The sequence below is a fragment of the Larimichthys crocea genome, chromosome III (genome assembly GCF_000972845.2).
Source record: "Larimichthys crocea isolate SSNF chromosome III, L_crocea_2.0, whole genome shotgun sequence".
Classification (NCBI taxonomy): Eukaryota; Metazoa; Chordata; class Actinopteri; family Sciaenidae; genus Larimichthys; species Larimichthys crocea.
The window spans coordinates 13,355,564-13,372,475 of NC_040013.1; the positions used below are offsets into that span (position 1 = coordinate 13,355,564).

Genomic DNA, 16,912 nt, shown 5'->3' on the forward strand with positions numbered 1-16,912 from the left:
GCTTTTTTGTTTCTCTGTGTGTGTCCTCTGTCTTCCCTCTAGGCCTGACCAGCATGGCCTTTTGGACACTGGAGGCAGGTGAGTAGCAGGTCAGGATAGAAAAGAAAGCAGCATGGATCCTGCCAGTCACACAGGGCCCAGAAGACTGAGTGGCCAGGCCCTGTAGGACCAACTGGCAGATGGCTGCCTCAGGATAATGACCAGGTGACATCTGCAGAGTGAACAAGCCATCAGGCTAACAGACTCACCTTGACCCACCGGGGAAGCCAAGCTGCCCATTCTCAACCTCTTCCTCCTTCTCCCGCAATTCCCTCAGGTTACACCCACAAACCAAGAAGTATAAGTTTATTGATTTACTAAGTTTCTCAACTCCCTGAAAAAGAGGTGTGAGAATGTCCAGGAAAAAAAAAAAAAAAAAAACATTAACAGATTTTATGTGGGTGTTGAATTGAATTTTCTTTTATTCACTAGAGACTCAGTTGCTGCTTCTATCAATGCCAAATGACTTATGTATTTTCCTGTGATTCTAACCAAAACCTGCTAAAGACACCAATTTATTGTCAGACAAACTGAACTGGGATTTGAATAACAGTGGTGGTCGGCAATATGGTCAAGTCATAACATTAAAAATTGCTGTTTTTCTTTTTATTATTTTGCTCACAATGTTACTACTGACAAGCAATTCTGAAAAAGCAAGGTTTTTGCCTTGTCGAAAGACTCCAACTCATACACATTGACTATGTGATGCTGTGCACAAAGGTCATCTTTTGACAGTGCTGAGATCATGAAAAGGTCAGATTTCTTGTGCCATTTGGAAAAGAGGCGGTGTGATACCAGCCTGCCAATATAATTTCAGCATGTCTTCATTGTTTACTAAATAGTTGACTGTGTGCTGTATGACTGCTGGCAAACTGATGTTTGGGATGAACTTAGGAAAACCTGAAAAGAAAGCGTGTAGTGTTAAAAGATAATTGAGAACAGCATTGGAGCTACAACACTACTGTTTCTATATTTTATGTTCTGGTGTAGAACAGATAAATAAGTGAGTTAGAAAGTAAGTATTGCATATAGTGGAAGTGAAAGAAGATGATTCATCGAAGGGTGCTGGGTCCCATGGGATAACAGGAACAGTGCAAGGCTGTATAATACTAGTATTTCTATTTTTACAAAGCCAAATACAGCTGGATGAATCAGACAGAATGATGTGCATTATGGAAATGTGTTTTGTCGACTACCTACTTCAGGACATGAACCTCAATTTTTAATCAATTAGAGTCACTCTCAGTAGATATAAAGAGCATTAGAACAAAGTATAATAGAGGGGAATGCTCTGCATACTAAGTACAATGATCACTTATTGCCTACAATATTTTCTGACATGCATACTAATACATATGGTTCACTATGAATGCTATGAATATGAAACCATCCAAAAGATTAAATAATACACCACTACTCATGGTTAGACCACATGCTCATAGAACTTGACTAGACTTCATCAAGATTTAACTTTAACTTAGCATCAGTGTAGTGCCTGCAGTAGACTCACGCAGTCAGTATCAGATGAGCAGTTGTATTTATACATTGTATATTTTATATATTTTATTATGTTATGTTATGTTATGTTATGTTATGTTATGTTATGTTATGTTACATTATATGAAGCATACAGTTAGTTCAGACAATTGAGTTGTGCTCCATTAGTGCACCTTTTTCATTCATGCTTCACAACCAGTGACTCATGCATCAGCTGTTTTGGGTATCAGCTGTACATCATAAATATTATAGCCTGAAACTTCTCAGTATGAGTCTGATGTTTCAATCATGCCACAGTTATGTGATGTTTTGCTGTGTTGTTGTGTCATGTCATTTTGTTATGCAATAAGCTATCTTATGCCACGTTACGGTACGTTACGTCATGTCATGCTATGTTAGATCAATCATTTGTAATAGTTGCTTTGTATATTTAGTGGATGTCTATTTTCTTGTAGCTTATTTTTCATGATCTTTAAACATGTATGAAACACACATACTGAAGGTTAAAAATCATTCAACTTTAGCCTCAAAATCATTTCTCAGTTATCATTTTATGTTTATCTTCTCATTTTTATCAGTTGTCATCCAAATGCTTTACACATCAGCCAACACTGTGCTCATACATAAAATGGAAGAAGCCATCATCTCTCACATATCTCAGCCAATTAAACCCATCTGTGGCCCAAATTGGTGCCAAAGAGATCTCGCCACTGCATTCAAATGATGATGGATTGTGTAGGGTTTCTTTGCATCAATAATGCCAAAGCAGCCAATCGAATATAAATGACTCAGTAAATGCAGTACATACTGTACTACTCATTGTCAAGATGTGTTGAGACAGGGATGTATTTATTTGCTCTGTCAATAGTTTGTGTTGGTGCAGAGGGATTTTTTTTAAGACATGATTTAAATTCAGAAGAAAAAGTAAAAGACACAGTATCTTGTGTCTAACATTGCACAGATGTTGTTTGGAGCCAACAAAGCTTGATTAGCATGTTAGATATACGTTTTATTTTCAAGCAAATACCAATGTGCATTCTACAGTAGTCGTTGAAATGAATATTCATATTTTGTTTTTAAGATTCCAGATGTAACATAATCTTTTTCTGGCTTACTTTCTAATCCTGCTCGGGTTTTCCAGCATTTCTAGCTACACAAGTGCTAATATTGATCTGTTCCCCATCCAGTCGAACAAGAGCTCTGTTCCTTACCTTGCAGAATTTTTGCCAATCACTCTCAAACTGTGAAGAAACACTAAATGACTTTCAGTCTCAGTCTCTCTCGCTTCCCTAAGCTCTTCTAGCTTATGCTCACTGCTTAGGGTGCATTTTCAAGTAGTTAACCCACTTTCTGTTCTTGCTTATAGACAAAATGTACTTCAGGGGTTTCGCTGCCTTTTGTATTCAGGCAGAGCATCTCTGAAGACTCTATGGAACAGCTTAAAGCTCAGACAATGCAAACAGTATTTACATAAACATCCATGGTCAGCTTTAAGAATGGTCATGGTCGGATGGGCTGCTTCAGTTGCGAAGAAAGCTGTAATTGGAGGTTTCCCCAAGCTGTAAGCTTTCTGAAAGAAAAGTCTGACTGTAAATACAAAATATCACATCCAAATAAAAATAAACTAAGCACTGTAAAACTTGAGGTTCTATGCTATATAAATTTAATCATGGCCCTCTGCCATTATGTATTCAGTGTTGCAAGGATGGTCTGTCTCCACTGACCCCTGTCTTATATTATCATACAATCACAGCCAAATAGCGTCAACCAGCTCTGTGAATGTCTGGCGCCCATCCAGATCAATCCAAACAAAAATACTCTCTCATTATTTTCTCTGCAGGGATGTGGAGAGCAGTGCTCTGATCCACTGGCATGGTTAAATCCATTTCTTTCATGTTCCACTGACTTTGTTGACTTTGTTTTGCTTCTTTGCATCACTTATTCAGGTAGTAGCTCCCTTACAAGATTCATTTAGCCTGTAAGACAGTGTTTTAGTTTGCCTCGAACACAACAGGTGCATGAGTGACAGCTGTGTACATGCACAGCAGACAGAACTAGGAGAGTTTGCTCAGGCATGCTTTAAAACGGATATCAGGAAGCATACCACATGTTCTGACACTTAGGTCGTTAAGCTGGTAAACACACCTCCCAGTTTGTGGAAGATTATTCAAAACAGTCTGACAGTGTGAGTCTTTTTTCATCAGTCCAACAAAATCAGTACACAAATTGAGTCTGTGTGATTTATGCAGCAGAGAAAAGGCATGATGTAATGTTAATGCGCTTGTCAAGTGTGCAGCATTACTGTGAAGACTACAATGAACTATAACTGGTTAATTTTACGTGTTGTTAGGAAGAAAAACTTTTAGCAACCTATAAGAATGCAAAAGAAATACAACACATAGAAATACTTAACTGAAATCAATGTTGAATATCATTAAGAAAATCGAACAAAAGTGACAATATTGATCTGTCGCCAGACATATTCTATGTGTATTTTTGGGTGACAGCTCAGGAGATATCTTAATCTCGCTCGAGACCTTCAAATGTCAAGATTCATTTCTCTCTGCTCCCTTTGGAATGATGTTATTATGGTTGGGGAGATGACAGTTGAATCAATTATGCATAAGGTGAGAGTATGTGGAAGGCATCTATGCAAATCAAGTTCACTTCATGGATGGCAGTAAAATAAATGAAAATGCTCATTTCAAAGTGCTGGGTTCATGTAAGTTCCTGCCAGTCAGGCATCAAAAAAGTCTGTGAACAACCACAGAAGAAGAGACACTAAAGGCTTGACTCACTTTGCCTGCTCGTATCTCCAATACTAATTATTTTTATGTCTCTTGGACACTCATTATCTCCATTTTGAAGGACAATTAAAAATGAAAAAAAAGGTATAACAGTGCTCTGTATAAAAAAACATGCTTTTTTTCTATTAATCTTTTTGTATATTAGGTGGTACTATACAAACTTATAAATTCTGTTTTTAAAAAATGGCTTAACACTTTCATGTCTGTACACTATGGCAGCAAAATATACCCCTAATGAACATGTTATATTTCATTTGTGCAGTCATTATAACAACCAAGGTGCTGCTGTTTAATAATGCTAGGCTAGCTGTTTCCCCCTGCTTCCAGTTGTTGTGCTAAGCTAACAGCTGCAAGCAATAGATTTATCAGTACAACAGTGTTAGGTATCTTATCTATCTTATTACATGTGTTTACCAAAATACCACTGGGTATTGCTTAACAAAAAAGTCTTATAATCTAGACTAATGGTCCATTGACTACCCTTTTCTAGAGCTTTCTACAGCATGTTATGGTCTTCCTCAGCAGATTGAATATTATGGCAGCTGACGAGTGAGTCAACTCCATGACAGCTGAGAAAAACTTTGGAAGACTGTGAGATACTTTTGAAAGCTCCATAAACTTGCAATGGGACCTTGAGTTAAGAACTTTTATTTCTACTTTCCAAGGTCAAAGATTTTCACACTAATGTAAAAATATATATATATAGTTTTTAACATTTTTATAGAAACATGATCATTTCCACTTATGTTGTTTATCTGACAAGAAAAAAAAAAACTAACCCTGTTAGATCATATCAAAATGCAGTGGCAGAAATATTAGTTACCATGGAAACACAGTATATTCTGTCTGTCTGTCTACTTACCTATCATCTAATCTATTTGATCTAATATATTTCACATGCAGTACATACTATATGCACACATTCTAGTGCACATAAATATTGCATCTATATGTAGGAGACAGCTGTAAGTACACGCTGTATGTATGTATATATGTATGTAGAGGGGAGTGGTTGTAAAGGGTGGATGGTCTTGTAGAATGTTCTCTTGCTTATATCCATCCCTGTTCCTCCATATCTCGTCCTCCTACCATCCTCTCACTCTTTGTTTTTAAACCTGTTATAATATCTTTCCTTTCTCCGTGCTCCTGCGCTGCACATTTTCATATCAACAGCTCCACCAACAGGTGGAAAAATGCCCACCTCAGGTTTCCATCAGTCCAAGGCGGTCTCTACATTTCCCCCTGACAGTGAAATGCAACGCCACATATTTTCAAGGTCTGTGTGTTAAATTATCTGTTAACTGAGAGCTGCTTCCATGTGAGCTGTTCAGGCTGGGGGAGGAGTATTTATTGTCATTCAACACACAGCAGTGCTGAATCAACAGAGTCTCGGGATAAAAGAGTAAGGACACTGCACGTTGGCACAGAGCTGCTCTTGTCACTGCCTTGTGTATAAGTCAACCAATGTAATATCCAGGAAATGCTCTGTAAATCAGTGTCTTAAAGGAACAGTGTGACTTTGTCTCTTCATACTGTCATATTTTCATCAGTTCTATATGGAGTGCTTTTTGTGTGACACCCTAAAAAATCAACTCAGTATAGTCAGGCTGCACACTGACACAATTAAACTTCTGAATCCATCCACTGGGAGGCAGAGATGAGGCTTGCCTGCAAGGACACGATACCCATTGTTACATATAGATTCCTTTTCAACCAGATACCTCAAATTGTGTTTTATTTTGGTGAACTACATTCATTTACCTTTTGTATGAATATGCATATTGAGATAGACTAAGTGTTTACTCTCACCATCATCATTTCAGATCATATCACCAGAAAATTAAAACAATAAATGATCGAGATTTATCTCTTTTACCTTCATGGCTCATAAAATATTCAATGACCCGCCACACAAATTTCACACTTATTTCTATACTGGCTTGTAATAGATATAAGTTATATTACACTGTATTTGCTTTGTTTTTTGTTTTTGTTTTTAATTCAGATGATATATATTTCAGCATTCATTACAACATCTTAACGTCTAGTTTACCTGTTCCATGGTTAGAAAAATCATCTAATTCCACAAATTGTAAACATATCTTCCCAACATCTAGCTTGACATATTTGGTTGTTATAAAAATTAGGATTGTACTGGGCTGCAGATGTTTTAACTCTTAGAGGGAGTGTATGTGTGTTTTGTCTTTTTGCATATCTTGTGTACTTCCCTTATCTAGCATGTGTTTGTTGAAGCTGCCTGGGAAAGGAAATTAAAAAATGTTCAAGGACATGAGAGACAGACTAAGGGAAGTGTCATTTTGGACAAGAAACATAATGTTCATTACTAAGGGGAAAACCAAAAAAGGAAATCGTTAGTGGGAAGATGTTCGAGACAGCCCATTTTGAATGAATTGTATAAAAACTACCTGACATAGCTCCTCGGGGAGCCTTTTTCTCTGTAACCCTCTTGTGTGTTGCACTGTTAAACGCTCCTTCTTGTACATGAATATTAAATTCAACTTAAACTTTGATACTTTGAATCCAGTCCTCCTTATTCAAAGGTTCTTCTTAAAAAATTCTCATAACATTGGTATTTTAGGCAAATTTAAACGTTACATTTTTAACAGAATTTGGCTTACATAGCATGACCTTATGTTGCACAATTACTTTGTAGATTTAAGTATGTTATTATTATAACCTTTATTTAACCAGATAAAAAAAAACCATTGAGATCAAGACCTCTTTCACAAGGGTGACCTGGCCAAGAAAGGCAGCAGCACACGTCATAGTGGTAAAAAAAAACAGACAAACAACAGTAACAGTTATAGATACATTTCCAATTTAAAAGCATAGGCACTGTTCAAATGTTAATATATTAGAAACTGCAAGTAACATAGCCTGCACAGTATTCATTGTCAAATAGTTGTTGACTCCTTGGAGAAACTTGCTCAGCTGTATTTGCTGTTGTGTCGCCACATTTCTGGTGTGATTGAGCAGTGCATGTTGGAAAAGGAGGGTAGAGAAATAGCACAACATAAAAATTATAATATTATATTGTTGTTGAATTAAAAGTTGGTCTTAGATCAAAGCATGGTGGGTTTAGTTTGTTTTTCCGGTCTCTCTCTCTGTCAATACCTCGTGTGGACACTAGGTGGTGCTGCTGTTATTTCAGCGCAGCGCTCAGCCGGAACACGACGTGGCAAGTAAACATTTCACTTCCTGTAGTTTCTGCTGTATTGACAGCCGTCTCTAACAGTCACATCCGACGTCTGTCAAAACACACTGCCTCGGACTTTGCATAGCTTCTCGTTTATTGCTCGGGCCGCTGTCGGTGTGAGGCGAGACGGACTGTTGTCTTACATGACGAGCGGGATTTAAGGAGCTCAGCAGCCGGATAGGAGAGATGGTGGCCGGGCTGCTGATGGTGGTTCTCGGGGGGCTGCTGGAGGTCTGCAGCGGCGTCTCTGCAAACAGAGGAGGGTATCCCACCTTCACAGACGAAATACCTTTCAAAATCACCTGGCCCGGGCCTGAATTCACGCTGGTAAGCTTCCTCCTTTGTTTTTGTTTTTTGAGGAACAAATACTGTAAGTGGACAGAGAGATGTGTGAAGTGAGCTCGTTTCCTTTTTCCTCGTCTGTCTGTGTTTCAGCCAGCTTCAGGTGCACTTTACAAGGAAGATGACTTTGTCATTATGACGACGACAGAGCAGGAGAAGTATAAATGTCTGCTGCCTTCACTGACAGCTGGAGACGAGGTAAGCAGGATTAACCATTTCAGTTCACAGGTGCAGGACTGTTTGCTTTGTGTCTGTAATATCTTTGTTTCATGAAGGAGTGTGACTGAATGAGGAGTTTTTCCTATAATAGCATATCATATCACAGATATGATGTTAAGTTATTTACATATTAGGCAAATCAGCTCAACTTTGGTCCAATAATGCAAGGTGCTGTCCCACTGGTTTCCTCTCCAGGTCTGTATGCCAATAAAACACATGTCATGTTAACAAAAGATGACATGACACAAATGTGCTCCAGCCTATAGACCAGCCTGTGCACATTAAATCAATCTTCCATTGATCTAGCTTTAAATCCATCATATTTTGTTTGTTTTGGCGAAAACTGAGATTTAAAATACTAATTTGTCAACTTAAAAAAAAGACATGCATGTATGACATGCACGCATATTCCACATTGTTGAGAAGAGCGCTGCTGTGGATGGCAATGTCTATTCAGTCCAGCCAAGTGTTATTTATTTATTTTTTTATTGCTTCTGTGCTCACTGACACAGTTCCCCTACGCTGCCTTATCTCTCTTTACTCTTTGTTTGGTGTCTTTTATTGTTTTAGGATGATGGTAAGGAGTACAGCGGACCAAGTCCGGCTGAACTGCTGGACCCACTTTTCAAACGAAGCAGCTGTTCATACAGAGTGAGACTTTCAGATTTCATTCTCATCTAATTTCCCTCCTTCTCTTAAGTGGAGAGACTGAAACTGTGTTCACGCTACATTAGCAGTGCATGACTCCAAACTTAACCGTTGTTTTCCGCTGTGGTCCTGACCATGTTTGCTAAACTGAACCCTTAACTTTACCTTGGCTTGCCAACATTACAGATCGAGTCATACTGGACATATGAAGTGTGCCATGGAAAGCATATAAGACAGTACCATGAAGAGAAGGAGACTGGACAGGTCAGTGTTTGAGTGGGTAACATAATGTTCAGCTGACATGAATGATAAGGCAGTAATCATGTGTTTTTTCCATAGAAGATTAGTGTTCAGGAGTACTTCCTGGGTAATATGGCACAGAAGAGCCAGTCGACAGAGACAGGTGAGTGTCCCTGCAAAAGTCATTGTATGTGTTGTTATGTGATTCATATGTTACTTGGTATTTTCCTTGTTGTACTAAAACTAGGAAATTATTTTTTCAGATAAAGTCGAAGAGGCAGAAAATGTCAAATCATCAGCCGAAACAGAAGTAAGTAACAATAAAACGTCAATAACAAACCACGTTTGCCAAGCTTGCTGACTCTTCTCACATCTGTCGTCTCTTTTCTGTTTCTCCACCTGCTGGTGTCCAGGTGCCCACTAAGAATATAGAAGGTCAGCTGACTCCATACTTCTCGTTGGAGATGGGAAATGGGACTCCTTGTGTGCTCAAACAGAACCAAGCCCGCTCCACGGCCGTGCTGTATATCTGTCACCCTGAGGCCAAGCATGAGATCCTGTCTGTCGCTGAGGTCACTACCTGTGAATATGAGGTGGTGGTGTTGACACCGCTGCTTTGTTCACACCCAAAATACAGGTAGATGAGAATGGCTACATTTAAATGCTCACGGGAATATGCCTGGGAATTCTGTTCCAGCAGATGACATTCCTGCTTACATCTTATTGTTTCCAAACTTGACATATATCCATTGAAGGTTCAAGTCCTCCCCGGTGAATGCCATCTTCTGCCAGGCTCTGGCAGGCTCCCCTCTGCGGCCTCAGCGGCTTGCCCAGTTGGATAAAGAGCAAGAGGAGCAGCTTAAACCGCCTTTCAGTGCCACCACAGAGATCAGAGAGGTGAGACATGCGCAGAAAGATGACGGAGGGCTTTTCCCGACAACGCCCGGCTTTATTATATTTTTATGACTTGTCACAGGAGGAGACGCCACCAGTGAGAGAGGAGGCCTTCACCTCCACTCACAAACCCATGACTGTTGGAGGTCAGACCCAGGTCACTGTCGGCACCACACACATCTCTCGTCTGACCGATGACCAGCTAATCAAGGAGTTCCTCAGTGGCTCGTACTGTCTGCATGGGGTGAGGCGTGTTCACCTATTGCACCTGAGCAGTGTTTTAAACTATTAAACTAAACTATTCAGTGACATGTAATTATCTTAATGTGTGTTTTTCAGGGAGTAGGGTGGTGGAAATATGAATTCTGTTACGGAAAGCATGTCCATCAATACCATGAGGTATGTCCCCCCTCGTTCTCTAGTATCTTCTAACTCTAGTATCAGTTTAATCTGTTAAATTTGACTGTAGAACTGCAACTAGTTATTTCCTGCCAATAATTTTATTAATTATTTGATCTATAAAAAGTAAAAACATCACTGTTTCCTACCTAAGTTCTTGCAAGTTTGCTTGTTCTGTCTGACAGTCCAAAACCCAAAGACAATTTATTATTACCTAAGACAAAAGTAGAAAAATAAAAGTGAAAAAGTTCTTGCGAGGACTTGTTACTCAATTTGTTCTTGAACAGCGAATCATAACAACAATTCTCCAAATAGTTAGACATTTTAATTGATTTATGAATTTGTTTCAGCTCTACGTGGCTATCAAATTTGGAAATGTTTGTGGGCAGAACATTTATATATGCACGATTAGAATATTAGGTTATCATTAACATTTGCAGTAAGTATGGTAATCAAAAATGTTTCTCACTGCTCCAGGAAAAAGAGCAAGGAAAGAACATTGTGGTGGTCGGGAGCTGGAACGCTAAGGAGCACATTGAGTGGGCCAAGAAAAATGTTGCCCGGTCCTACCAGCTTAAAGACGATGGGGTGCAGAAAGTCAAGTAGGTTCTTCATATTTTTGAACCCCAGCCTGGATGTTAATTAAACTACCGTGAATACACTTGATTTTTCTCTTGTTCATTTTCTCCACAATAGGTTGGTTTCCCACTTTTACGGCCACGGGGATGTGTGTGATCTGACAGGGAATCCCAGGCAGGTCATTGTTAAGCTCAAGTGAGTGAACGGTCATGACTGGAGGAGAAGGAGGGGTCACTGCCCCAAGTCAGAACACGAGTAAGACAATACCCCGATGTTTCCTAGCTGATTCACTCATCTCATTTCTCATCTCTCTGTCAGATGTAAGGAGTCCGAGTCTCCCCATGCTGTCACTGTCTACATGCTGGAGCCTCAGACTTGTCAGTACATCCTTGGGGTAAGTTGACTAGTAACCAATGAGTCACAGTCACCGAAATAACACATGCTTAGTAGCAGTGTATCAGGTTAATGTTGAACCTCAGCTAGGGTGCTTATCTATCTGCTTTTATTTAGCTTAAAGGAAAATGCCATTCCAACTGTGACCAGTTTATGATTCATTTAATTTCAGTCGTTTGAAACTTGAGTTGAATCAACCTTTTTCTTATCAGACATAACTTGTCAAACACAGGTGGAACTAATAGCAGCATTAATTGCTGTAACTGAGCCATCGTCAGTGTTGATTGGTTCCACCTGTGTTTTTCCTGCATGTGAGCTTTTCTTTAATTTGTTCACAGACAACTAAGAGAATACAAATATTTGTTTGTTTTCTTGATTGTTTTAATGTAATTTAATCTAATTTGTACAGTATTTACTGTTAGAACATTTAAAATATTCTTATTGCCTTTTTAAAATCCTTGTAATATCAAACTATCAGTCTGTACACAGCCAGGAGGTCAACCCAGATGATTGGCACCACATCCAAGGTGACGTCTGTTTTTTCTCTCCTAGGTTGAATCTCCGGTCATATGCAGGATTCTCGACACCGCTGATGAACACGGACTTCTGTCAATCTCCAACTAAACAGACAAAGATCGTATGACAGCAATAGCGCATGAAGGACAAAGAGAGAACAGATGGAGAGAGGCTGCACTTAAAGAGAAGGAGGACACTTGTCATAAAACAGAAGATGTGTGCTGGAGGAAGAGAAATGCCCATGACACTGCGCTAAAATCCAAAATCAAGGTTAAACTTGATCCTGAGGCTGGACTTCATTTGGCCTAGGAAGCATGGCCCATGCCCTGATCTGTGCTCTGGGCAATACGACATCATAGCTTAATCCAGCAAGCAAGCTGTGAAAACACAGTGAAATAGGGCCAGATGCCTCACTCCACAAGGCAGTGGATTTATTGCTTGTACGTCATATCTATGCTTCACTTTGTGTTGATAAATTGCAAGCAAAGGAGTAATGAATCAGGGGCATTGTAATTATCAGGGGAATCAGGGGTTTTATTGTCTTTAAGGTCCGTATTTGTGTGTGTGCGTGTGTGTGCGATATGAAAAGATTACCTGCTTGACTGGCACTTGCAGATGGGGCGCGGGGGGGGCAAGTCTGCAGCAGTGAGAATGTGTTCCGTGTTAATTTACAGGATGAGTGAGTGTAACTTATGCATTCGTGGGTGCTGTGGACTAGAAACAAAAAGTGAGCGGTTGATTAAACAAATTTCATATGAGTTCGTAGGATATGCAGAATGTCCGTGGATTCCTATGAGAGGTACTCTGTGGTTTTATGACGATGCACACTGGGATCCTGATCACTGCTGTATCACAGGGATAAAAAAACAAACAAAAAAAACAATGCATTTGCAGCAAAGAATAAAACTAAAACATGAACACACCTCATTTATAGTGTTGCATTACCACAAAGCTAAAAACATAATGGTTTGAGTTTTAATTTTGTATTTTTATTGGTTATAATTAAGAACATTGTTATTTTCCTCCTGTAAAGAACATGAAGTGTGTTAATCCTCCAGTGGAGGACATCTACTGTAGTCAGTCGTTATGCTAGATTTCAGACCACCAGAGGGTGCTGATGCTGCACATATTGTATAGTCTTTTCCACTTTTTCTCATTTATCCAAAAAGAAAGCTACTGCAGATAATTTTATACCCAAATGAAGTCATTTTTATTTGGAAAAAATAGCAGACTGACTTTGAAGGTCTGTGAAGCTTCATCTGTAACTTAAATGTATAATGTAAAGAATACAAGGTCATGCTTAAAATCTAAGCATGTGGATATATGGTGAAATGCTTTTTAAGGTAAAATTTGTAGTTCAAATGCTTTTACTTGTACATGTTAAGAGAAAATAATGTAGTGTTAGTGATAAGACATGGAATCCCAATTGAAACTGTTTTGTTACTCTGAGGTATCATCTCTTTGTAGGTCTACGTTAACATGAGTCGGTGTTCAGATATGAGTTCTGAAAAACAAAAACTACTAACTTTAATTGTTTTGTCTAAAAGATGTAGCAGAAAGAGCCCAAGTGGACGTCTTCAAATGTCTTGTTATGTCTGACCAATAGTAAACCCCAAATATATTTCACTATCATGTATGGCAAATAGAAGAATGATATACTCACATTTGAAAAGCTGAAACCGGCAAAAGCTTGACATTTTTTAAAGGAAACTATTAGTCAATTATCAAAATAGCTGCCCATTGATTTTCTCTAAAGCGATTACCACAATCATTTTAGCTCCAGTTAAAAAAGTCAAAGCACACATCCACTGCACTTGCCAAACATTTATTGTGTTGAAAAGTGTATGAGGTTCACAAATATATTTTTCTGAAGAAGCAAAAGTCCATCAAAGTGCTACCACATGCCATCGACAGCCATGTGTGGGCCCGTGCAGGGTTTCATAACAGGCCGACACTACAGCAGCTGATATCACTGCTCAGCAACTTCAACCAGAGAGAAGGCAGCAGTGAAACCAGCGACTGCAGTCTTTGGCTGCAATGAAAGCCTACAGAGTCTTGGGTTATAATGGCACATGCGTGCGCAACACTGGGGCAGATTTATGTGAAAATGCAATACCTGTGAAGGAAAAAGTCAATTCAATAGCAGTAAATAACTTTTTGGAACAGACACTTTCATTACAAATCTATTGCTTGGTTTTAGTTTCCATGGCAAGGCATATAATTCTGGTTCCACTCAATAAAACTTAACATGTATTTTCACTGTAGAAGAGAACAAAAGGTTAATACAGATTCCAAATACATAAAATGGGCTGATTTCATAATCCTCTTTTGATTCACATTTCAATCTAAAGCCATGGTGAAACTGTCCAAACCTCTGCTTAGCAGCTCTTTGATTAGACTGAGGGAATGGGAATCTGGTGCACTGAGGTGCTTTCAAAGTCTTGTAATGCGTCTTGGTGAGTGTGGTAGTGCATGGCTACATAAGACTTGGCAAAGGCAAATGTCTGAGAGCTGACAGGCTGCAGGCTGGTGGGGGAGCTGGGCCCTGCAGAAGGACTGCTGTTGTATATACTGTAGTAGGGCTCAATGCGGGTGTTGATAGGTGTAGAAGTACTTGGGGGGCGAGGTTTGCGCACACCTGTGGCCTTCGGACTACCTGCGCAATCCCTGGAGTGACTGGGCCCGCACGCCTGGTCAACCAGTCTCCTCTGTGGCTTGGGTGACAGTACATAAGCCGAGTTGGTCTCATGATGGGAGGATTTATTGCGATTGACTTCCAAGCTGCCCTTCCCCATCGCATGTAGGCGAGTCTTTTGCTTGCAACAGAGAAAGCCCAGTGCTGCCCACTGAATACAGCACAACACACGGCGGCGGAGGCCTGCACTGTTGCGCGAGTACACAAAGGGATTGATGCCAGACTTGAGAAAAATGAGCACAAAGCCACACAGTTCAAACTGGTAATGTGCAAAGCTACTTTCTGGCGACAAAACATCCTGTGCCAGTGAAACTCCCATCGGCAAACAGCACAGCAGCACAGAGAACACTATGACTACACAGGTAACAACTGCCTTAGAGTCTTTGGCTGTGGCCAGGTTGACTGTTGACACCAGCTGACAGCAGGTGGCTCCTTGAGCAGCCCCTGGAACCAGAGGCTGGTTGGTCATGTTCGCATAAGAGTGTGTCTGAACATTCTGCAGTTTGTTATAAGTCTGGTTACGGTACAGAGAGGGGCCTTGAACAGCACACTGCATGCTCTCAAAGCCTGCTGCAATGAGAGGTGGTGGGGGTGGAGGGCACGTGGCATCTACTGTGATGACGGGACATTTCCTCACTTGTGCATTCTTCCTCAGTGTCTGAGCAATCATCAGATAGGACACAGACACCACAGCAACGCAAAAGGCAAAGTCTGCCAGGTAGACATACAATACAACCCTGGCCTGTCCACCTCCAAGACCAAAGTGGGGCAAGCAGGGTCCATCTCTACGTGGGTATGCTCGCATGGTGAGGAGGGCAGCCATGGTGAAACTGGAGGTCCACAGCAGGGCAGTGAGGGCCAGCGTGCAGGGGAAGGAGGCAGTGCGGTTGGGCTGCTGCCCCAAAACCATGCGCAGTCTATGCAAAGCAATGACAGCTACCGTCTCCAGGGACATGATGATGAAGCCCGAGCTGGTCAAGTGGAAGGCAAAGCAGAAACTCTTTGACACACCATCCCCCCCACCTGCGTCCAGGAAGAGCACCAGCGCAAACATGGGAGCGGTCACGCAGCATATGAACAAGTCACAGAAGGACAAGTTGAGGATCATGAAGTCAAAGTTGGTGCGGAACTTGCGAAACACCGGGTCAAAAAAGGACAGGAACACCACAAGATTGCCATAAGAGCCCAGGCAGAAGATGAAGATGAGGAGGAGTGAACAAAAGGTCAAGGTAGCAGTGTGGATCACGGCCCAACCTGATGGGGTCTGTGTGCCCAGGGTGCCATTGAAGTTCTGCTGTTTTGGCACATCCACCAGGTCTGATGGTGTAACAGTGGTGTTCATTGTATTATTAACAATTTATAAGGATCCCAAAGCCATCGATTTCAACTTCATTTCTTCTATTTAGAAGGAGTGCATGATGATCACAGTATCTGCTGCCTCCGCCATTGCTGCCACCTTGGTAGAGTGCTACAAAGGATACAGTCATATATTAGCTATTACACTGATCACATTGAATACATTCACAGTCGAACAAAGGGACCAATGCGTAGATAAATGATCAGCCTGTGTAAACAGGTACATATTTAATAAGAAGCTCTGATGTACTACATGTTAGACACAACCTACAGTAGGCTATAGCTATGCACCACTGCATTTGGCCAATTATACCTTACTCCCCCCTCTCCCCCTCAAACACACACACACACACACACACAGAGCGTCTGCCAGAGGAAATATGTACACGACTGTTGTCTTAATGTATATAGATATCAAGCTCGGATAATTTATAATAAAAAGAAAACGCTAAGAAAATAGAACCTACCATCTGCAATCGATCGTACGTCCATCATCTTCATCATTTCATAAAGCCCGTCTTCATTTTTAAAGCAATATGATAGTAAGTGAACGCACCGCAGCTTTAGGATGAAAAAAAACCACACACACACACAAAAACAGCCAAATCACAGCAGTCTACCGACAAATACTGACATAAAATACATTTCCTCGCATGACTCTATTCATATTTTAGGCGCCTACAGCAAATAGGTGATGGCATATTGGTTTTCTTGGCGATATATCCATTCTTATACAGGAGCGACGGCCGCTGGACGTGCACTGAAAAATGAGTATGAAGTCACTGCCTACGTATCTGGGCATGAGCACAACCACTGCATTCAAGCAGTCCATCTGTAGCTCACCTCACTTCAATACTTATATTCATTTCAAATAGTAAGAATGCTTTTTTTTTTCTTTTACACGATTTTAATACAGTGCTGCAATATTTGAAAGGGATGGTTGCGCAACATTTTGTGACATCAGATATATTACCGCGGCAAACGTTTTTTTTTCTCTTCTTCTCTCACCATGGCAACATACTGTAACGTTTGTAACGACAAACGGTTGCCCCCATTGTCTCTATTTTAGTA

General features: G+C 40.4%; 2 protein-coding genes across 3 annotated transcripts; one reads left to right on the forward strand and one right to left on the reverse strand.

Annotated features, from left to right (window-relative positions):
- The first annotated feature begins 7,538 nt into the window (after nucleotides 1-7,538).
- On the forward strand, nucleotides 7,539-12,712 carry erlec1 (endoplasmic reticulum lectin 1). Of its 2 annotated transcripts, none has more exons than XM_010756647.3 (14): nucleotides 7,539-7,887; nucleotides 7,996-8,100; nucleotides 8,692-8,772; nucleotides 8,956-9,033; nucleotides 9,109-9,172; nucleotides 9,273-9,319; nucleotides 9,423-9,646; nucleotides 9,765-9,906; nucleotides 9,986-10,147; nucleotides 10,243-10,302; nucleotides 10,780-10,904; nucleotides 10,999-11,076; nucleotides 11,200-11,275; nucleotides 11,827-12,712. In XM_010756647.3, the coding sequence occupies exons 1-14, from the start codon at nucleotides 7,747-7,749 to the stop codon at nucleotides 11,896-11,898; spliced, it is 1,455 nt and encodes a 484-aa protein (XP_010754949.1). In that variant the 5' UTR covers nucleotides 7,539-7,746; the 3' UTR covers nucleotides 11,899-12,712. The 2 variants fall into 2 exon arrangements, with proteins under 2 accessions (XP_010754949.1, XP_010754957.1); XM_010756655.3 differs by having other exon boundaries at nucleotides 9,112-9,172.
- Nucleotides 11,812-16,903, reverse strand: gpr75 (G protein-coupled receptor 75). Its single transcript, XM_010756744.3, has 2 exons — nucleotides 16,309-16,903; nucleotides 11,812-15,953 (listed from the first exon to the last, which is right to left on the reverse strand). Exon 2 carries the CDS (start codon nucleotides 15,825-15,827, stop codon nucleotides 14,184-14,186), a length of 1,644 nt encoding a protein of 547 aa, XP_010755046.2. The 5' UTR covers nucleotides 15,828-15,953; nucleotides 16,309-16,903; the 3' UTR covers nucleotides 11,812-14,183.
- Between the last annotated feature and the right edge of the window lie 9 nt (nucleotides 16,904-16,912).